This window comes from Apteryx mantelli, chromosome 17, assembly GCF_036417845.1.
Source record: "Apteryx mantelli isolate bAptMan1 chromosome 17, bAptMan1.hap1, whole genome shotgun sequence".
Lineage (NCBI taxonomy): Eukaryota > Metazoa > Chordata > Aves > Apterygiformes > Apterygidae > Apteryx > Apteryx mantelli.
The window spans coordinates 2,516,523-2,537,825 of NC_089994.1; the positions used below are offsets into that span (position 1 = coordinate 2,516,523).

At 62.5% G+C, this 21,303-nt stretch overlaps 1 protein-coding gene across 2 annotated transcripts; it reads right to left on the bottom strand.

The window, feature by feature from the left end:
* Positions 1 to 1,715: 1,715 nt before the first annotated feature.
* Positions 1,716 to 19,229, bottom strand: TBC1D10A (TBC1 domain family member 10A). 2 transcript variants are annotated; one of them, XM_067307030.1, is made up of 9 exons: positions 19,015 to 19,229; positions 12,045 to 12,144; positions 7,944 to 8,051; positions 7,002 to 7,108; positions 6,206 to 6,320; positions 5,581 to 5,646; positions 5,014 to 5,203; positions 3,802 to 3,956; positions 1,716 to 3,509 (listed from the first exon to the last, which is right to left on the bottom strand). In XM_067307030.1, the coding sequence occupies exons 1-9, from the start codon at positions 19,218 to 19,220 to the stop codon at positions 3,117 to 3,119; spliced, it is 1,440 nt and encodes a 479-aa protein (XP_067163131.1). In that variant the 5' UTR covers positions 19,221 to 19,229; the 3' UTR covers positions 1,716 to 3,116. The 2 variants fall into 2 exon arrangements, with proteins under 2 accessions (XP_067163131.1, XP_067163132.1); XM_067307031.1 differs by lacking the exon at positions 3,802 to 3,956 and having other exon boundaries at positions 3,147 to 3,509.
* Between the last annotated feature and the right edge of the window lie 2,074 nt (positions 19,230 to 21,303).

The window sequence follows — 21,303 nt, forward strand, 5'->3', positions numbered from 1 at the left end:
CGAACAGGACCCCGCGGTCCGGCACCGCCCCGAGCCGCGCTGCGAGGGGCGGCGGCACCCGGCCCCGGCCCCGGCCCCGGCCCGAGCCGGCGGTGTCTGAAGCGGCTGGACGGGAGCCCCGCGGTGCCCGCGCCCGCCCGACCCGGAGCCCGGCTGCCCCGGCGGCAAACTGCCGAGATTTGGGGGCTCTCGCCGGAGCCACCTCGCCCCGCGCTGCCGCCACCGGGCACCGCTGCGAACCGGGGGGGCTCTGCCCCACGTCCTGCCCCGCCAGCACAGCGAGGCACCGGTGTCCCCCGGGACGCGCTGCGGGGAGTCACCGCCGCGCAGGCTGGGCGTGCGGGAACCGGGGATTTACCCGGCCCCGGGGAGAGGCCGGGGCAGCTGGGGGTGTCAAAGCTGCAGAGCGGAAATTCAACAGGTCCTTTCCTGCGGCCGCTTCTCACCGGAAAAAAGATTTTACGGGGGGGGGGGGGGAATTGAGCTTTCTGCCAAATTACGGCCTGCTGGAATCACAGGGAGGGAGAAACCACTTGGGCACGGGCAGCGCGTGGCAGGGAGAGCTGTGGGGTGTCACGGGGTAAATCAGTGCAAATCCCTGCAGCCGGCACGTCGCTCCTTCGAAACGCGCGGGCCACCTTTGAGGATGAGGCTCGGTGCCGATGGCATTTTGAACCTCAGCTCGGAAGCTGTTCAGGCAGCGGGAAAATTTCACGCACCTATTTTTCCCTGGGAATTTGAGGGAAACCTGGAGAAAAAAATAATGGTGCCTGTGAAATTGGAAAGGGCAGAGATCTCAGTGGCCGCTGCAACCCCACAGCAGACACGGGGGGGATTTCCCACCCCACGGCCGCAGGTTCCAGCCCTCCTGCAGCCTGGGGGACACCTCGTCCCCCAAAAGCTGCTGGGGAGGCTGTGCCGGAGCAGGGGCCAGCCCCTGCCTGCCCAGTGCTGCTGGTGCAGAAGTGCTGGGCATGGCGGCACCTGCCTTCTCCCACATTTCCAAAGCGACTCGGTTCACCCCCGGCACCGCCTTGTCCCCCTGTGCTGATGCGCTCGGCCCCGGGGGACGTCCCCCGTAACTGCGTGGCAGAGCTTGAGTGTGGGTGCAATACCAGGCTTTGGGAATGGCGCTTCGTGCTGCCTGCACAGCCCCCGCCACAGTCGGGTTTCAGAGGGTGGCATCCCAGGCTGCCTGGGTTATCCCAGCTTAGCCAGCACCCACGGTCTCGGCATGGCCAAGGTTGGAGACAGCCCCTGCTGTGGAGCAGGAGGGCAGTCACGAGCGCAGCAGGTCTCAGCTCAACTATTCACAGTCGAGCAGCAGCAGCCCCAGGGGACGTCACTCGCCTGGGGCAGGGCAGCCCAGCCAGTCAGTTGAGAGACAGCGAGGCCGGTGCGGCACGGCAGCTTGCGGTCACTCTGCCTCGGCAGCCCATGAGCAGGAAGGGGCCTGGCTATGCATCACCGCTGGGCTCGGGGACAGTTCATCCGCCCAGGGACTCACAGCGACTCGCTCAACCTGCCTGGTGTCCCTGCAGGGATGCAGGGCTGAGGGCAGCAGAGCCCCATGCAGAAGACCTGGGGGCTCACTGCCTGCCCAGGCAGCGCTGCCGCCGTGCCACGCCAGCCCCGGCTGGTGCTGGGGGGGCCCAGAAAAGGCATGGGAGATGGGGGGACCCAGCACAGGCCCAGGGAGCTGCACATGCTGCGCCTTTACACAATCCTGCTTTATTTACCCTTTGTACAAAATGATTTTTACCACTTTATTTTACAAAGTCGCCCCCAGCCCTTGGAGGGGGGGGGGGGAAAGAGAGAGAGAGAGAGAGAGAGAGAGAGAGAGAGAGAGAGAGAGAGAGAGAGAGAGAGAGAGTGTGTGTGTGTGTGTGTGCGTGTGTGTGTGTGTGTGAGAGGGGGGGAACCCCTGCCAGCGCTGCACCTGGGGGCACCCGGCCAAGGAAGGTGGTTATGTGCGCGAGCAAGGGATGGGGCTGCGAGCACCTGACGGGCCACCCTACACCTCCCCTCCGCCGCAGCCTGCAGGGTGGCAGCGCTGCAGCCACCAGCACAGGCAGGGCTGCAGCAGGGGGGCAACACGAGAGCCCCAGCCCAGGGGCGCTTCCTTCCCGCAGGGAGACGCGGCCACAAGCAAAGGCCCAGCACCATTAGTGCTCTCCTGCGGGCAAGGCACCGCCGCAGCCCCAGCCTGGCGGCGAGGCCAGCACTGCTCCACGCCACAGGAGCCCAGGGACCCGCAGTCACCGTCTGGCACCCAACTCTGCTGCCTCTCGCAAACCCCATCCGCAGCTCCCAGCCTCAGCCTCTGTCCTGCAACCGTTGCTGCCACCGAGGAACAATAAATAGGCTCAGTGAATAGGTAAATTCGGTACTACATATTGGGCTACAGCTTAATACATCCTCGCTAGATAAAGAGGAGCAGGGCAGCCAGTCCCCCCAGCTCCTCATGTACCCCCAGTCCCGCTGTATGAGGCACAAGTGCTTGGGAATTGGGTCTGGGGTCTGCCCCAACCAGCATGGGCTTGGCAGGATAAAGCCCAGGGACCAGTGACTGCAGGAGGGACCCTGCGGGACATGGGTTGAGGGGCTGGGGAGGGTGATGGGACAGCTCTAGGATGGGAGAACATCCCGAGGGACAGCCTAGCCCCCGAGCAGCACAGGAGCTCGGGTGGCTCAGCCACCCCATGGCCCTCCACACCTCATGCCAGGGCTCCCACCACTCGCAGTGCCAGCACCCTGCCAGGGTGGGGACAGCACAGCACCCAGGGCAGAGTGTGGCCTGCTGTCAGCACATGCCTGGCTGAGCTCCCACAGATGGCCCTGTGGGACCACAGCTCATCTGCCCTGAGTGGGTGCCCCTGTGGTCCCTGCACCCCCACAGTCCCATAGCAGCCAGCCCAGCCCCACAGGGCATCAGCCCATCTGCATCCCTCCAGCCCAGAGGCCCCAGGCCATCAGGACCCACAGGTCCCCACACACAGCCCCCTTCCCCTCCCTCCCTCAACTGTGGAGGGAATAGTGTCCTTCAGCCCAGGCACGTGCACAGCCCAGCTGAGCCCGGCCTGCCCGGGGTGTGCGGGCCCAGCAACGTGCCGGCCCTACAAATACGTGTCCTCACTCTCCCGGGAGCTCAGACTCTCCTTGGACTGGTGGTGGGGGGAGACCTGGGGGTGAAGGAGCTCCCGGGTGGAGACGGGCGCCCCGTTGCCCTCAGCTCCGGGGCCATTGGCGGGACCGCCCAGGCTCTTTTCTCGGCTCTTCTCCTTGCTCTTGCGGGCTTTGGGCACGGGGGCTGGCCCGGGGGGAACGATGATGGAGGGCACGGGCTCCAGTGCCTTGCGGGTGGGGGGCTCTGCGTCGCTGATGGCCTTGGCACCGTGGAGGCGCGGGGGGGACTTGCACTGCAGCTCCCCGTGCATCTCCCGCCACTTCTTCAGCTGGATCAGGTGCTCCCGCTCGATCTGCCGCTCCGTCACAGGCAGCTCGATGACCTGGCAGGGACAGAGACTCGTGCCATCAGCATCTCCCCGTGACACAGGCCTCTGAAGGCCACCCCAGCCTGACGGGGACCGAACAGCAACAGTGCCACAGGGGGTTGGCTCTGCAGTGGAGCTGCTCTGGCAGTGTGCGGGATACCACCCCTGGACAGAACCGACTCCTAAGCCAGGCCTTTTGGGGCAGGTGCCCAGGAACCCCTGCCATTGCACTGTGCAAGCTCTGCCCACCAAGGGGCAGTCCAGCCTAGTGGGTGGACTGGGTTCCCCCCCCTCCCCAGCACCTCACCTCCTGAACCAGGAAGGTCTCCTGCATGATCTTGGGGCTGAGGGCTCGCAGTCTCTCCATGGTCTCATACTGGCCCTGGCAGGACTTGAGCTTGTCCGAGGAGCCCAGAGTGTGTTTGAGCAGCACAAGGCCAACCCGGAAGATGATCTTCACCCCTGGAAGGGGGGAGGTGAGGCAGCGAGGCACCAGCAGGGAGGGGGTGACACTGCCACCACATCCTGTCTGATGCTTCTGTGCAGCCTTCTTTCCCAAGGACCTCCCAACAGGCCCGATGACAACCATGGACCGAGCATGATGTGACACAGTCTGCTCAGCCTTGTGGTGTGCTGGGGCGGCTGCTGAGGCAAAGGGACACTCCAGGTGTAGGTCTGCCCTGCTGTCCCAGTCTTATGTGCACCAAGCTCCCCTTAATCCCAGCCAAATGTTGGATGGATCCTGCAGCCCATCTGGGCCCCAGCAGCAGCTGCTCTGCCTGTAACATGGTGCCTGGAGCTGTGCTGATCCCAGGAGCAGCTGCTCTCACTGCGTACCAGGAAGCATCCAGGAGCCGCTCCGAGTTCAGGCTTGCTTGGGGATACTCAGCTGGAGACAACCAGGGAATTGCATGTGCTGGGGCACTTCCCTGTAAGAGCTGCTCCCCAACCCCAGGCTGGGAGGCCAGGGCACCAGCACCGCAGTGACCTGCTGAATGCACTGGGCACAGGACAGACCCTGCACTACACCATCTGCTGCAGAGGAGCAACCCCAGCCTGGGAAGGAGCGGAGCAAGGGAAGGCAAAGCTGAGTGGGGGCTGTCAGTACCCAGGCAGCACTGGGACACAGCACGTGGGGGGATGCAGTCCTCATTCTGCTAACAGTCAGGACAAAAGATGGCATTCGGGGTCCAGAGCAGATTACAGCCTCTGTGTATTAAGACAGACATGAATGTGCCCTCTAGCTCCCCACCAGACCCCACATACACAGCTTGGTCTCTACGCCAGGAGCACAGTTTCCTCAAACCTTCACCTGCTCCCACTTGCCAGACACAAGCAAGCAGCCAGCCACCCGTCGCAGTGCTCTGGCTGCAACCACGAGTGCCCTCCTTGGGCCTGGGGGGGCTTGCCGACTGCCCATGGGCACAGGGACACCAAAGGAGGAGGGCATCTCTGCCCCCTGCCACGCTGTAGCTAAAACCCCATCAGGAAGAGGAGCACGGCAAGGAATAGCTCCTACCTTCGCAGAAGAACATGTCCCAGACGCGCAGCACAGAGCTCCAGGGCAGTGTGCGGGAGAAGGCGCACATGAACCACTCTGTCATGTAGAGGATGGGGTCGATCTTCTGCTTGCTCAGGTGTTTGTAGGCCACAGGCGAGACCTTATGCAGCAGTGAGAAGAGGATCTGCCCATCCAGCTGAATGGCCTCCTGCAGGGACAGCATCAGCACTGAGCTCCACAGCGAGCGGGTTAGCCCCAGCTCCCAGCGCACCCCTCGCCCCAGGGGTCAGGTCCCCAGTGCTCAGCTCTCGCCCCAGCACCCCAGACCGAGAGGAAGAGCAGAATAATCTCCAGGTCAGGTTAAGGGACTGGAGCTGTGCCCCATGGATGCCAGCAGCGAAGACACACTGACCCTCCCATCCCTCACTGCTGAGTGCCAATGGGGCCCTGGCACCACATGGAGCCCATGGGAGCGCTCCCCTCTGTGCCCCTTCTTCCACTGGGGTAAGGAACTGGGGGAGCTCGTGGCCTGCAGACAGTTCCAGCCCCTGCCACCCCCAAAGGCGTTGCCAGCCCTTCACTCACCAGCTTCTCACTGTAGTAGCCAGGGAGGTACTTCTCGCAGATCTGCACCAGGCACCAGAACGCTTGCTGCAAGCCGAGACACAGCGGGTGAGCGCCCAGACGCCTCCTGTGCCCCTGGGGGCAACCCTGCAGTCCCCACCTTGCTCCAAGGGACAAGAGAGAGGGAGAAGGAGACTCTGCTCTGGCAGGAGGAGGCAGAGCACACCTGGGCTGAAGGGCACTTCCCTGCACTGGCCGAGCTTCGGGGCAAACCGGTCGCACAAGCCAGGCTGGGCATCACGTCCCAGGCATGCGTGAGGAGGCAGCGTAGGGGTTCACCCACCTCTGTTCTGGTCTCGGCAGGAGAGGATGCTGAAGGAAGGGTGCTCCATAAAGCACCCTATGCTGCAAACGCAGCCTCAGTTACCCTGAGCAGGGAGACACTTGGGCAGCCCCCAGGTCCACAGACACAGGGAGTGGGAGCCTGGAGCTTGGCTCAGGTGGTGCTGTGAGCACCCTGCCCATCAGCAGGTGCCTCTGCTTCCACGGCACCACCCCAAAGCGTCCTGCACCCTCCCACCAGTCCCAGGTCTCTAGCTGCCGTGTCTCCCCAGGGCTGCCTATCCTCCTGACCGTGTGCTCATACCTCAGCTGGCATGTGCATGAGCAGCACAGCAGCGATAGGGGCCTGGGCCTGGCAGTAGCCCTCCTCCGGGCGGTACAGCGTGTAGGCCTTCAGCACCCGAAACAGGTCCTGCTGCCTGCAAAGACACCGGAGCAAGGGAGAGGTGGAGAGGTAGCATGGACAGAGCCCAACAGCCTCCCCCCACAGAGCCTAGGGACAGGCAGCCCTTGGTGGGTCTCCGGGAAGAGTCCAAAGATGGAGCCTGACCGAAAGCCTTGCTTTGCTCCCAGCCAAACTAGCAGCTCCCACAGGCTGCAGAAATGCCCTGGCAGAGTCCCAACAGATGGGGCAGGGAGCCAATCCGTCTCTCAGTGCTGCTGCTCCCGCTAGGGATGCTGGCTCAGGGTGGGGGAAAGGATCTCTCAGGCAGCCACGGCCAGGCAGGGAGCTGGCTGCAAGCACAGGGGTGCAGACATGCAGGGACCTGCCACGCTCTGCTTTTCTCAGGTGACGCAGAAACCATGATCGGTCATCTCCATCCTCCACCATCTGCCTTCCTGCTGCAGCAATGCCCACCCTGCTGGAGTTTCAGAGCTGGTGCTGATGGCAGTGACCCAGGAACCAAGCGCCTGGAAAGCTGACCTGTTCTCAGCCCACACCTGGAGCCCCTGAGGATGCCCTGCGAGTTGGGGGTGCAAGATAGGGTGACACTGCACAAGGAATCGAGCGTGGCTCTGCAAGCTGGGACAGACACCATGTGCCACAAGGTGCCGGTCCATCGGCTGCTGAGGACTGGACGTGAGGCAGCTCCACTTACCCGTGGCCTCCGCGTGAGACAAACATCTCATGAAAAGGGAACTGCCGATGGAGATCCCGCTCGATCACGTCCAACCACTTGGGGTCTCCCGTGAGGAGATCCAGCTCCTGGGGAAGAGAGGGCTCAGATGAACCTTGGTGCTGCCAGGCCTGCTGCACCACCATGCCAGCATGCAGGGTCTACGGTAAGGAGAAGGCAGCTAGCAGAGCGGCCATGAGGCCAGGCCTGGCCCTGCCCTGCACACAAGCCCTGGCAGGTCACAGCCCGGCCCAGCAAGCCCTGTCAAAGGCTGGGCTCCACGGGCCTCCCCAGCCCCACACGCCTGCTCCACCTCTGCTGCTCAGCCGCCACACTGGCCTGGGGCTGCTGGCAGGACGCATGTGCCCCTGCCCCAAGCCAGCTCTCCCAGGGGCTATTTCTCCTGCAGGCCAAAGACCCCTCGTGTGCTGGCACAGCCCAGCACACCCAGTCCCAAGGCAAGGGCTGCCAAAACGTGCGGGCCGAGATCGGGGACCCAGTCCCTGCTGCAGGGCAGGGTGAGCAGTGCCGTACAGGGTGGTATGTTCTGCTCCATCTCACCCAGAGCAGTGTGGCCCCATTCCCTTGCTGATCGCCTTCCCCAGAGCCCCTGGCTGCAGGCTGAAAATGAGAAGGGGTGTTGTGAGGCCTAGAGAGGCAAGGGGGAACCCCAAAGCCAGGGAGAGGAGGGGGCCATGCAGCAGCACAGACGTGGACGTGTCATTCCCACCTGGTTGGCCTCAAGATGCATTTGCGGGTCCCACTGGGGCAAGCAGGACCCCTTGCCCCCAGGCAGCATTCAGGACCCCAGCAGACACCTCAACCCTGGAGAGAGCAGGAGCCAAGCATTCCAGCGCACCCCCAGTCCCACCAGCATCCCCTCCAAGGAGGTTCAGGTGTGGGAAGGACCGTGGCCGGGCTTACATCGAATTTGCCGACATTCTGCTCCAGTTTGACTTTGCTCCCGGAGAGGTACTGCCAGGCACGGCCCCTCAGCGAGGGTGGGATCCCCTTCTGGCACCGCAGCCGGATCTGCGGGGGAGAGCAACGCGCAGCCATCAAGAGGGGAGCAACACAGGGCAAAGAGGTCCCTGGAGCAAGACGGCAGCCAGACCCAGCCAGCCGGGGATCGCACCGCAGCGGCAGGCTGGTCAGCTGCTGCCTCCCCGTGTCCGACAAGGGGACATGTCCTCACATCCCAGCAGAAAGGATGCCCAGCCACGGGTACCACAAAGGTGGCTGGTGCTGCGCAGACCAACAGGGATGGCACGTGGCCCTGTATTTAGAGCCCCTAGGGATCTCAGGGCAAACGTGTGGCCAGGCAGCCTGGGGTCTGCTCACACTCTTCTCCCCAGCACAGCAGCCTGGATGCCAGCCAGAGCAGCAAGAGGGAGCTGGAGATGCGTGCCAGGAGCTGAGCCAAGGGCTTGCACCTTGCAAACAGCTCCAAAAAAGCCCAGCTCTGCCTGAAAGCACGATGCCACTTAAGGCTGGAAAAGCAAATCCAGAGCCAAGGTGGAGAGAGTGTGGTTTCCTCCCTATCTAGACACGGCCCATGGGAAGCACCAGGGATGCAGGGGAGCAGCGCAAGTGAGCTCTCTGCTGCCCTGCTCCTGGGGCAGGGCAATGCAGGGGCAGCTGACAGAGGAGAGAGCTCCTCGGCCCCCCAGCATCACCCATCAGGCCCAAACGTCAGGGTGGCTGTGCAGATCGGGGAGACGTGCCCTGCTGAGCGCCTCAGCCTTTCCACCCGTGCACCCTGGACAAAAGAGCAGGCCTAACCCCAGGGGCCCCAGCTCCAAGCAGGGCTGGCTTATGAGGCCCCTCAGGCCGGCTCCATGCCTACAATCAGCTCCAGGTTTCCTTGGCACAGGGCACCGGCCAGGACCAAAGTCCAGGCAGGGCAGCGCACATGCCAACCCCGCAGCAGGGAGCGTAGCTCACTTAACCCTGCCACCGCCAGTGCCCCAGCAGGTCAGAGCCAGGCCATGTCCTTCCCCAGAGCCACAGTGTGGGGCAGGAACGTGGCCAGCAGGCCGCTGCCACAGCCCACGACAGGCTCTCCAGAGAGGACTGTGGGGTGCTGTGAAGGTCTCAAAGAAACCAAGTGGATCAGTGCAACATTGACCCTGAAAGCATTGCCAGGCTGCCAGCTGGGATGTACCTGCAAGCTGCCTCGGCCCCATGCCCTGGCAGGCTGCTGCCAGTTGAGCGTGGCCCCAGAGCGCTGGCAGCACAGGCACAGAACCCGGAGGCCCCAGGATGTCCTCTTCCAACTCCGCTGCTCCTGGGGAAGCAGCAGTGCCAGCTCCAAGTCCTCAGCCAGGGCTCGCAGCAAGGTAGGGACCAACGAGACCTGTGCTTCAGCACAGCTGCTCAGCATAAAGCTCTGCAAAAACCCAGCACGTGCCACAGCCTCTGTGCCTCGTGTCCCCACCTGCGGGCAATGTGCCAAGTACCCAAGATGTGCCAGGGCTCCGTGAGCCACAGCTGATGGCTCCCAAGGCCTCCCTGCTCCGCCGTCCTGCGGGGCAGACCAGGAGCCAGGTTCGCTCCCAGACATGGCCACCTTCCCAAAGAGCAGCGGGAAGCCCCAGACAGCCTTGATGACAGGTTGGCAGGGAGCCAGAGCACCAGCCAACCCACTCCAGCCCCAGCTCTCTGCTCAGCACTAGCGGTCGTGGGCCTCTCCTGACTGGCCAGAGCTCATTTTCCCCTTTTGCCAGTGTAACCTGGTAGTGGGCATTTGTGTTTCCAAGCAGCCTGATGCATGGTGGCCATAATGCCATGTACCAGCCCCACACACGCATTCCTGGAATGGCCTGTGCTCTCTCCCTGCAGCACCGCTGTTTACCAGGGCAGGCCCCGGTCCCCGCATGGCCTTTGTGCTAACAGGAAACGCAGCAGGCAATGCCCAGGGCGGCTGCAGGCAGCTCCTCCACCGCTGACAGCTCCTTTTCAAGCCGGCTCCCCTTCTTGCTGGCCAAGTGGGCAGGAAGGAAACCCCGTTGCTGGGAGCAAGAGTGGCTTTGGTTTGGCAGCCTCTCCAGCTGGCTGGGCTCAGCATGGCCAGGGCCAAATGGGAGGACGAGCCAGGCTGCAGCAGGCAGCACTTGGGGACCGGCCGAGTCCTCGGCACAGGACATTGCTCCCCTGCACAGGTGAGGCCCTTGGCTAAGCCAACTCAGCCACACTGACTTTGCACGGGGTCCTGCCATTGCCCCTGCACTGGGGATACAGAGTATCTGGTCCCCAGGATCCCACCGTGCCCTTCTGGGGAACTGTGGACAAACCTGGCCTGAAGGATGCCAAAAGCAAAGAGCACCTGGAACAGTGCCAGCCCCTGGAGAGCAGTGGGAGAGGCAGGACCCACTTGCTCATATCTGCCCTTCTCCAGCCTGGCTGGAAAGGACCATCACATGGTGTTGGCGGCTGTCAACTACATGAGGAACATGGGGTCATGGCTCTGGTGGGATCCTGACCAGGGATGGAGAGTTTCAGGATCCTGGGGCTATGCAGGGGCGAGCTAGTGCATGCCCAGGCCTGAAAGGAGCTGGCCCAAAGCTCAGCCCCAACCTGCCCAAGAGATCCCTGGGCCATTAGCCAACCCCAAGCAACAGGAGATGGAAAAGCAATGGGGGTGGGGGGGTGGGGTTCTGGGGCATGGGGAGCTCCTCTGGAGCAGAAGTGCCAGGAGCTGAACTGCATGGCTTAGTATGAAAGCAGCCAGGCTCATTTTAGCTTGGTGAAGGGACTGTCAAGAGCAGCCCGAGGTCAGGCCCAGCACCCTCCCTAACAGCCCTGCACAGGCAGGCCAGCCATGGCACCCCAGGCAAGGAGCAGCTCTCTGGAGGCAGACCTCAGGGGCTCCAGCTCAGTCGCCCAGGAGTCCAGGCACCGATTTTGCTGCAAGACAGACCACACATCACAGCAGCACCACAGGACCTCAGCACAAACACAGGGGAGCTCCCCTGCCAGAGATAGGGCGTCTGGAATAATTCATCCCAGTCTGGAGACCACACTGCCTTGCAGAAGACCACACGGAGAGCGGTGGAAGCTGTCTGCAGAACAAACTGCCCATCTGCCATATCCTGAAAAGCTCTCAGAAATCCAGTGCAAGCAGCCAAGAAATGGAGGGATTCTCAGTTGTTCACCACGCACTGAGCAGGGACAGTGCTCCAGGAGTGACACAGGCATGGCAGGCTGCTCTGGCGGGGAGCACGATGTGCAGAGCAGTGCCAAGAGGCACTGCCAGCAGGAAGAGGGGAGAAGGAGGCCCTCCAGCCACTCTGACATGGCTGGCCCACCAGCCAGCAGCCTCGTTGCTTCCAACAGACACACTGCAGCAACCCAAGCACTGTTGCATCTCATCTCTGCCCATTTCCTGTGCTCAGGAGGTCAGGGAGCACCCAACACACCAGCACAGTCCTGTGTGGACTGAGCCAGCGCTACCCAAGAGATGGGGACAACCCATCTGGTTGATGATCTGTCTCCTGTGGGGCCTGCCTTGTAGACCAGCAGCACACACACCAGGCTCAAACATTTCCTACCCTGAGCTTTTTTTGGTCTACAAGATGCTCAGATCAGAAGTTTCCATGACCTAATAATTCCCATGGCTGCCTGCAAGCCAGAGCAGCAGCCAGATGAGCCCTAGGAAGTCTCCAGCCCAGCAGGGAGCAGATGCTGGCCATGGGATGATTCCTTTGAACAGACATGGGCAGGAGCAGCCTGGCTTGTGGACATGCAAACTTCAGTCTCAGTTCCAACCTCTAACTTGCCTCCCACCATAAGGAGTGTCACTGGGAGGACTGGCCTGTTTGAGCCAACATCATCATCTGAAGGTAATATGTTTGCCTCTGGGGACTTGGTGACACGCAGACTGGCCAAGGTAACTGCCCCAAACCCTCAAGGGAACATTGCTGTACCCAGAAATCCCTCCCTGCCCCCTCCTGCTCAGCCACACCAGTGACCCTGGGAGACAGCCCTAGCCATGCCCCAGAGGACAGCGTGGTTACAGGCACCTACCTTCTTGTGCTTTTTGGCCATCCATTTGTCCCAGTTGTTGAGCATATCCAGCCACTTGGACTCACGCTGCCTCAGCACCTCCAGGGGCACCTCCTCCAGCCTGCAGGGTGAAAGGAAGAGATGTCCATCAGCAAAGGAGCAAACACTGCCTTTGGCCCTCTCTACACCCCAGGAGCACCCCTGTCCCCAGCAGCACCCCAGCGTGCTCCCCGCAGCACACTTGGACCCAACCTGCCCCTGGATCTACAGTACCAGCCCCACAACACCAAGGAGATCAGCGGGTGCTGATGCACCTCGCCACGGCACAGCTTGCACGCAGCTCTTCTCCACGAACCACAGCAGGATCCGAACAGCGAGGAGCCGTCAGTCACAGCTCTGAGGGATGGAGCCAGAACTGGCAAACCTGCCGGTCAGAGCCAGGGAAATCTGCCCATCGTGGCCTGGGCTCTATCCCCACAGCAGCAGCATCCCTTGGGCACAGTGCCCAGGGGCAGGAGGTCGGATGGGACTGCCTGGGAGTGCTGTGCAGGGACAGGACGTGCTCGAGAGCGCTGACACTTTGGCAGCTACTTGACTCTCTCTGCCAGAAGTGCTCATCACCTGCGAGATCGCTGCACAAGCCACAGCCCGCAGAAGCGGGTCCCACTAGTCTCAGTTTGGCAGCAGCAGAGAAGCGCTCATCCTGACATAGTCCCCCCCCCCAGTTTCTCAGCTCTGGAGAGCAGCCTGCACTACACCCACCACGGTATTAAATGGGACGGCAGTGCGGCAAGGCAGAGAGACAGAGCAACCCTGGGGACCCAGGTCCAGCAAGAAGGGCTTGCTGGGAAGCCAAGGAACCAGGGGAGCATGTTAAGAGCCATTAGCTAAGCTGAGCAAGTTCAGATGCCCATGCGAGGAGACTCACTGCACATGGAGAAAGCTGCAGCCATAGGGCAGCCCCCTCCCACGGAGGGAGCATTGCTGTAAATGGGCTTTTCCGAGAAGTGCCCCGCTGTTGAGCTCCCGGCACTCCAGCCTTTGTTATCTGCTCAGTTCTGGTTATACTCGCACCCGAAAAGCCTGGCACTATTTCAAGCCTGGCTCTGAGCCCAGCCGAGGGTCCCCCAGGAGGGAGGGAAGTGTTTTCCAGCAACAGCTTAGCCTAGATCGGGAATAAAATTTAACCCTGCCGAGCCAGACAGGATGCTGCTGTCAAAGCCAAAGCCTGCATGGAGATGGCAAGAAATAAAAACCAGCTCAGCTCCGAGAGCTGCAGCCCAGCTCTCACTTCTGCTCAAGTGAGAGCCACCACGTCAGCTCGGCAGGGCCTCACCCAGCGCAGCGCTTCCTGGCCTCTCCAGCGCCAGGCTGCTCTCGTTCCCCCGCCTCCGCTTCCCGCGAGCGGGCACACACAGGCCCACGCAGCCTGCAGAGTCCACAAAACCACACGCTTATGCCACACCAGGCATCCTCTCCCTTTTATCAGCTGCAGGAGAGGGCCAGGGTGACGCAGCCCCCGCGGAGGCCTTTCAGCCTCGGAGCTGAGAACAGAGGCGACAGCTCATAGCGCTGCTTGAGCCAGCCATGCGTGGCACATAGCTTGGTGCAGCACCCATGCTATGACAGGGCAGCTCTAGGATGGCCAGGCTGCAGCAGATCACACGTCCCAGCCCCAGCTGGCTGCCCCAGGCCCCCAACACCACGTGGGCCCGAGCATCAGCTTGCTCCAGCAAGAGTCCCTTGATGCCAGAAGCCCTGGGGCCTGCAAGCAGCAGGGACAGCTCAGCCAGGCCCTTGGCGTCCTTATCCCAGGGAGATCAGAAGTTTCTTCAAGACGTCAGCAGAGATGGGCCACTTTAATGAAGTTGAAGCTCTTCCACAGTGCACAGAGGCAGGAGGTGATCGATTCCCCACAAGGACTTCTGATGCCATTCAAGCCACTGCCAAAAAGGTGGTGGCCTAAGGTGGCACCTTGTCCCTTCATGCAGCCCCAGTGGGGAAAGAAGAGTGGATCTGGCCTGGCTGGGGTGATACATGCTGCCTGGGCTCAGCTGCACCAATCCTAGGAGCAGGCAGAGCCTTTCCAACCTGAGCACAGCAGCACAAGCATCCACCTGGGAAAGACCCCCACACCCAGATCGGGAAGAGCAAAGCCAGCACCTTGGGCTCCTGCTGCCACGGGCAATGCCCTGAACAGTGCCCAGCCCCACTGCAGCTCAGGTGCCTGCTGTGGGGCAGTGCAATCGCTGGAGGACCTACAAGCCAGTGAACTTTGCCTCCACCCAGACCACACTGTCTTAAGAGCTGTTACAGCCAAAAAGCAGCATGGAGAGCCCTCGAGCTCTCCAGGGAAGGGTGCAGCTGGCCCAGTTCCCTGGGGCTGAATGGGACACATCCAGCTGGCAGTGCTGCCCCACTCCCAGCCCAAGCCCTTCCCCTGCAAGGTCCCACCCACAGCAGCAAGGTCAGATCAGGCCAAGCACAATGGTTTTTAAGTGTGGTTCAAGCAGCAAACCTGCTCTGAAGGGATCTGCTTGCTCAGCGCAGCCACCCCACTTTCCCCAGTGCCGGCAGGGCACAGCATGGCCAGCTCCCCGGCTGCCCGCCAAGGCAGCTCTCCTGCGAGCGCAGCCCAGTGCACAGCGCTACGGCAGAGCGCAGGGACTGGAGCGAGCGCTGGCTCCATGCCGGAGGAGCCTGGGCTGCTGGAAGAGCTGGGGCTCTCAGAGGCGTGGGAAGCTTAAGAGCTCTGGACACTGGATACAGGATCTGGATGCTGTCCCGCTGGAGCTGGGCCAGCCCAGACTGGAAGCTGTTACCAGCTGATGCCTGCTTGGCAGCAGGCACAGAGCAAGGACCAAAGGCATTTCAGATGGCTGAGGCTGAGAGGACGGAGTGGGTGCACTCTGCTCCAGGCCAAGCCGGGGAACTGCAGCCAGCTGTCACAGCCCACGGCTGAGTCGTGCAAGATGGGCTGGAGGGATCCCCCTCTCCCACCCTGCCTCCTGTGTTAGGGGCTGTATGCAGAGAGCCAGGGCGTCACCCCCAGCCAGCAGGGTGGCCAGGCCCTGTTCCTCTGCATCATGCCACCCTGCGGGCAACAGCCCCCCCACCTCAGCCCTTCTCAGTGCCACCAGGCCCAACACAGCAGCAGAGGCAAGAACCGCAAACCAGAATCGGGTACTGCCACCGGCTGCTATTGCCCACATCCCTGGGAGCCCAGTGCCTGGTGCAGAGGGGCCCCCAATCCAGCCTGGCTCCACTAGCCGTGGACTGGAGCTGGCAGAAGCTCCCCTGCACGGAAGCAGCTGGAGCTTGCAGCAAAGGACTCCTTGGCAAGAAGGTAGGAGCCTGCGCCCCGGCTGGCCGGAGAACGGGTGCACTGGGGCCTGCCTGCACCCCGGAGCCCAGCATTCCCCACTTCCAGGGCACGGGCAAGCCTGCTGCGTGGAGGTACGAGAGGGCCTGTTCAGGGTGCTGGGACGTCCTGCTTACCCTGCCGGTTCTTCCCCAAAGCCTTTCTGACTAGAGGAACCTTGATTTTGCTGGCCACGGAGGGAGGCTATGTGCTCCTGTTTATGCACTCCCTGCCAGCTGGGGAGCAGGTAAGAGCGCTGAGGGATGGCAGGATGGGGCTGCGTGCCCAGCGCATCTGCGGGAGCCAGCAGGAAGGCTCGGTTCCCAGGATGATAGCTCAGGCCCCTGGATGACTGTGCCCTGTGTCTGCAGCCACCATACCGAAAGCAACTCTGCAAGCAGCCATTCGCCACCAGGGCCAGGAGCTCTGATGTGGGGGAGCTGCTGCCTGCTGAGCCCCCAAAGGGACAGTGATGCTGTGGGTCCCCCTCCAATCCAGTGGGGGTGACAAGGCAGGGAAGGGAGCCAGCCCCTTCTGCTGGTATCGCCGCACACGTGGCACCGGACCAGAAGCGTGCGGAGAAGGGCCGGGGGCAGGAAGCAGCATTGAAGCCGATCGGCTGCAACTGTTCCTGGAAGCTGTTCTTGCCTCAAAGGAGAAAGGGCTGTAAAGCAACTGCAGAAGAAAGCCATCGGGAGGAACCACGTCCCAGCCAGAGCAGCCCGAACACAAGTGACAGCCCACACCTGCTGGATGACAGCAGCGACATCCTCCTGCGCTCATGTCTGCACAGAGGCCACCTGAGTAATGGGGCTGCCACCCTGGCGCCTTCAGAAACACCCCGAGAGGCGACAGTTCGTTCAGAGGGGCATGTGCAAGCCAGCCACTTCCAGCTACAGGCGCCGTGGGCAGGAGAGCTCCTCCGTCCAGGAAAGTGCCTCCCACTTCGTACAGCACCAAGTGCATAAATTAATTAGCTAAGCATGATCCCAGCAGGCAGAGAAGAGGTCTGTCACCGAGACAGCAAAGCACCTTGCCCAGCAGCCAAGCAATCAACCCTTCAGCGGCTTCTCTCCCTAGACACCAGCACTGGGGGAGCAGAACTAGCACCCACAGGCTTCTGGTTTAAAAAGGCTTCCTGCACAGGGGAGGGAGGTGTGCTTTGCTCCTCAGAGATGGGGAAACTGAGGCACGAGGCCCAACTGACACCAGAGCAGGCAGGCAGGCAGGGACGAGTGCTCAGACACGTCAGCGTGCAGCCCCGGCATCCCTCTGACCTTCGGGGAACTTCACAAACGAGCTAAGAATATGCGCACCAGGGTGGGGGTAAGCAGCTAGGTTCTGCTGGCCAGGGGCCAGGCTGGATCGGCTGTCACGCCGGCCTCTCATCGGCCGCAAGGGCATCCGGGAGCGTCTTGCAAGGCTGCAAATTGCAGGGGAGCCAGGCCTAGGTAAGGCCACGGATAGAGAGGATCAAGCTGCCACCTTGGCCACCTGCCCAAGCCAGGTCTGATCCCTCGTTTCTCTGGGTGTCGCTGCAAAAACATTGTTGCCAGGAAGAAAAACACGCCGCCAAACCAGCTCCCCAGGACCTGGGGTGGCCGGGGCACATTCCAGGGTGCCTCGCAACTAGCACCGCCCCGCAGCGGAGGCCCAGCGGGGCTGCTAGCCCTCCTGTCTCCCAGCTGGCCGCCCGTAAGCCTGGCGCTGCTTGGAGCTGACTTCAGCAGCCTCGCTTCCTCCTGCCATCAGCTGCGCGGGGCTAGGGGAGGGCGGGACCCCTTCTGGAGGCTCCTCTGATGGCTTCCTCCGCAAGCAGAGACCAGCCGCCCTCCCCTCCTTGCCGTGGCCCCTCCGGTAACCACTGGCTTTTCCAGCAGCTACAGATGTTCCCGACCGGCCTACGAGTTTCCCTCGCAGGAAGCCAGCACCCGGGAGAGCCAAACAACGCCACAGCCTCCCCTGTTAGTCGATGGCCAAAAATACGCAGGAATCCAGCGCTTGGATGAGAACAGGCCTCAAGGTAACCAGACACTGACATCACCGAGTGGAAGGGGAGCAAGCAGGCCTTGGCGTTACTTACAGCACTCAGCAATTCCTCCCTCGCGCCTCCCCCTGCCAAAGGCACGCGCTGCCTTTCAGCCTCTCCCTGAGCCTGCTCCAGCCCCTGTGCGTTTCCCCTCTTCTCTCCTCCCTCAGGAGATACAGGAAAAGCCGGAACAGCTTTTGGGGCTCTCCTAACTTTCTCTGCTGCCTTTTTTCCCATTGCGACTCCCACTGCTGCTCCAGGCAGCAGCAGAGCCATCCGCACAGACCGGGAGCATTGCTCCTCCAGCCTCACGCTCGGCCATGGACACGAGTAACGCTACAGGATGTCCCAACCCCGAGCAGCAGAGAGTCCACAGCTAGTTGCTGGCACCAAGGCATAGGAGGCTGGGGAAAGGCAGGGGATCCTTCCCATCCTGCTCCTGTGACTCCCCCAAGAGAATTTAAACAATTTACAGCACGAGACAGGAACGCTGCCCAGCAAGCTTCAGTCACTCAGAGCAACGTCAGATCAATGTCGGGAGCGGCCTAAACAGAGGCACTGGGAACAAACAACAACTCCACATCACCATACACTGGTGCCTTCCAAGAGTCTCTCTTTGTAGGCTCAACAGAGACCAAAATTCACTTCTCTCCAGCCACAGGGACTGGTTTGTTTTTATTTTGGTGCCACTGAGCCAAAGCTGGCCTTGGAGCACCAGTGTTTTGCAAGCCAGCTTTGAGACAGGCCTGCGTGGGATGTTGGGCTGGCTGACAGCTGAACTCTGGATTCCTCGAGGTGCAGCGCTTCCCCAACACCCCCACACCGCTCGCTGTACGCAGCGGCTTCGGGGAGCCGGCTGCAATGCCGCCAGGCAGGGGCACAGCACAGCGCACCACGGGGGCATCACGCTGGGGTCTCCTCCTGGGTGACACACGGGCACCACTTGCAAGCCTCACACGCTAATGTGGAAGGCACGAGGAAATGTTTATTGCTTGTCTTCTACTTTGCTCTCCTTTAGGGCAAAATCCTTTCAGCAGAGGCTCTCCCCATCTCTGCACAGCCCCAGTGCGGGGGCCCAAGTGGCCCATCGCCACTGCCGCCGTGCAGAGCCAGAGCATGTGAAACAGGGCCCAGAGGCAAAGGGAGTTGATGGGTGTCGGGAACGCGTCTCCCCTTCAGAAGGGACCCGGCCCCGAGGGGCGGCCGCGGCCCGCAGCGTGGCTCCGAGAGAGGCGGGGAAGGCGCCAGCGCAGGCACCGGGGCCGCCAGCCCCGCAGGAGCTGCCCCCGGGAAAGGAGACCACCGCCGGGCCCGGGCCGGCACAGCGGGGCAGCATCTGCCCCCCACTCCCCGGCAGTCGGGGCCAGGGGGACCCGAGCCAGGCCGTGGGCACCGGGCCGGGCCTTTCCCCCGCTGAGGGGCACCGCCGAGCTCCCGGGCGGCCCCCCAGGCACCGTTCCCCAGAGGCCCGGGGCTCGAGGCCCCCCGCTAGGACCGGTGCGGCCCCCTCCACTCCGCTCCCCGGCCCCAGTACCGCTACCCGCGGCCCCGCAGGCCGCCCAGCGCCCCCGCCCCAGCCCCGGTCGCGGCCCGGCACTCACGGCCCCTCGGTGCTGCGGCTGCCCACGATGAAGCCGAACTTGTCGACGCGCCGCTCCTCGGGGCCGCCACCGTTGACCTCAGAGTCGGAGCCGAGGGAGCTGAGCTCGTCGCCGCCCGGCTCGGCCGCCAGGCTCTCGCGGGTGCCGGCCAGGCCGCGGCGGCTGCCGGGCGAGCCGGGCCCGCCGCCCCCGCGGCTCTTGGCCATGGCGCTGCGGCGGCGGCGCGGCCGCTCCCCCGCGCCGCCCGGCCCGGCCACGGCGGCGGCTCGACCCGCCCCGCCCCGCCGCCGCCACCGCCCAACCCCGCGCCGCCACGCCCCTTCCTCGCTCGCCCATTGGGCCCCGCGCGGGGAAGGGGGCGGGCCCTTCCCTCTCGCCAATGGGCGGCCGCGCTATGCTGCCTGCGCCGGGATGTGATTGGGCGAGCCGCCGGGCGGGAGCTGTCCGTCAGTGCGCGGAGCCGGCTGTCAGTCAGGGCCGCGCCGGCCGCTTCTCAGCGCGGGGGCGGCTGGGGCGCGCTGGGCCCGTACTGGGACCGGCTGTGGCGCTGTAGCGGGACGGCGCTGAGGCCGCGCTGCCGCCAGCGCTGAGGCCACACTGGGAGGATACCGGCCCCAGCGCCGGGGCTGCGCTGCGAGCGGCCCCTTGCTGGAAGCCCCCCGCAGAAAGGCGCCCCGAGGCACTGCTCTGCCCCCAGCCCAGGCCAGGCCCAGCCCTGGTGCAGCCCCGAGGGGGCTGCGGCACCAGCCCCCCCCCCTCCCTGTTCACACCAACACAACGCGTCCTCAGGAACCATCCCGCAGCCAGCAGTTGCGGAGCCCTAGGTGTCCCAGCTCAGATACACTTGGGGGGGACGGATCCAGGGCCCAGGATGGAGGCCCCTTCCCCAGACCTGCTGCAGCCCCGGGCACAAGGTCAGGGCCTGACTGCAAAGGAGGAGCAGGAGCTCGGGGGAACATTCCTGACCTGGAAGTCCTGCCCTTAGCAGCCCCCTGGCACTTTTCCTCCTGGGACATGGACAGACTGAGGCCTCCTGGGACCCCAGAGTCCAGCAGCAAGGTGCTCCTCAGCTTCATTAATACACTGGGAGCCTCTGCTGCTTCTGTCCCCAGTCATGCCCATGGTGGGGCCAAGAACATGTCCCAGGATGCAGCAAGGGTACCAGGAGCAGAAGGCCAAAAGCAGCTCTCAGCTGTGGAAGCTGGCAAGGCACAGAGCTCCTTTGGCTTCATCTCTCGCAGTCCTGGAAGCAAGGAGCAGGGCTGAAGCAAAGATTCATTTCCCCTCTCCTCATTGTGGAGTGAATCTGTCCCTCCTTGTTCTCCAGCCGGCACACATGAGTCTGGCCTCCAGCCATGCAGAAGCTCCAGCCCACTCCAACCTTCCCTGATTTGGGGGGGAGGGAAGCACATTGCCCATGGCAGCACAGCAGTCTGCAAACACAGAAACAGCCAGGAGGGAAGCGCCGAGTTGTTTTTAAAGTTCTGGTGGCTCCAGTCCATGCTGGCAGCTCCCATTTCCTCCTCCTGTTTAGCTGTGGCCAGCAAGGCAACGCATCTGCCTCTTCTGCTTTGATTTCAGCTGCTTTTGCAGACATGTGGATTGGTCTCTGTGCTGAAGAGCCAGAGAGGGAACAGGATCTGAGGTGTTTCATGGCAACTTCAAGAGCCCACTCAGGCCACCACAGTGGGCATGGGAACAGCCACACCACAGTCCTCTATTTGACCCCACAGTAGATTTCCTGCCCCTCCAGCCCCCAAAAGGAACCCATTTCACGTCCTCCTGGATCTCCCACTTGAGAAGCTCTTTCTGAACCACATCTACCCCAGCAGCACAGCTCCTGGGAGCCTAGAGGCTCACCTCTGCCCTGGACATGGCTGGGCAGCAAGGGCTTCGCAGGGGCAGCCCAGATGCCCACAGCTTCATGGCAGTGCAGGGAGAGCTGTTTCACAAGATCATTTCAGAGGTGAGCAGCACTACAGCCCAGGGCTATCAGATTGCAAAGCCATCACAGAATCACCAGCTGATGACAGAAGATTTAATGAAGGTATTGACTTAGTCTTCACAACCTGTGCAGTCTTTTGCCTCTCCCAGAGCTCTCCTAGGGCACCAGATACAACCAGCAACTCCTTGTCTACTGTGGCCAGGCTTCAATGGCAAGTCATATGAACACAGAAAGCTGTTTTGCATTATCAGAGACCTCAAGCTATGATAGTCTGTCTGTAGGGCTGTGTACTGCAGGTAAAAAACAAGACTCACAGAAAACATACTTTAAAGGCAATGCATCTG

Bases quoted from the DNA above. Each gene is read 5' to 3' on its own strand.
- TBC1D10A (XM_067307030.1), bottom strand. From the start codon at position 19,220: ATGGCCAAGAGCCGCGGGGGCGGCGGGCCCGGCTCGCCCGGCAGCCGC. The intron at 5,204-5,580 runs GTGAGTGAAGGG...CTGTCCCTGCAG, and splicing joins GCTACTACAGTGAGAAGCTG to GAGGCCATTCAGCTGGATGG. The intron at 3,957-5,013 runs GTAGGAGCTATT...CCCCCCTTCCAG, and splicing joins GGACATGTTCTTCTGCGAAG to GGGTGAAGATCATCTTCCGG.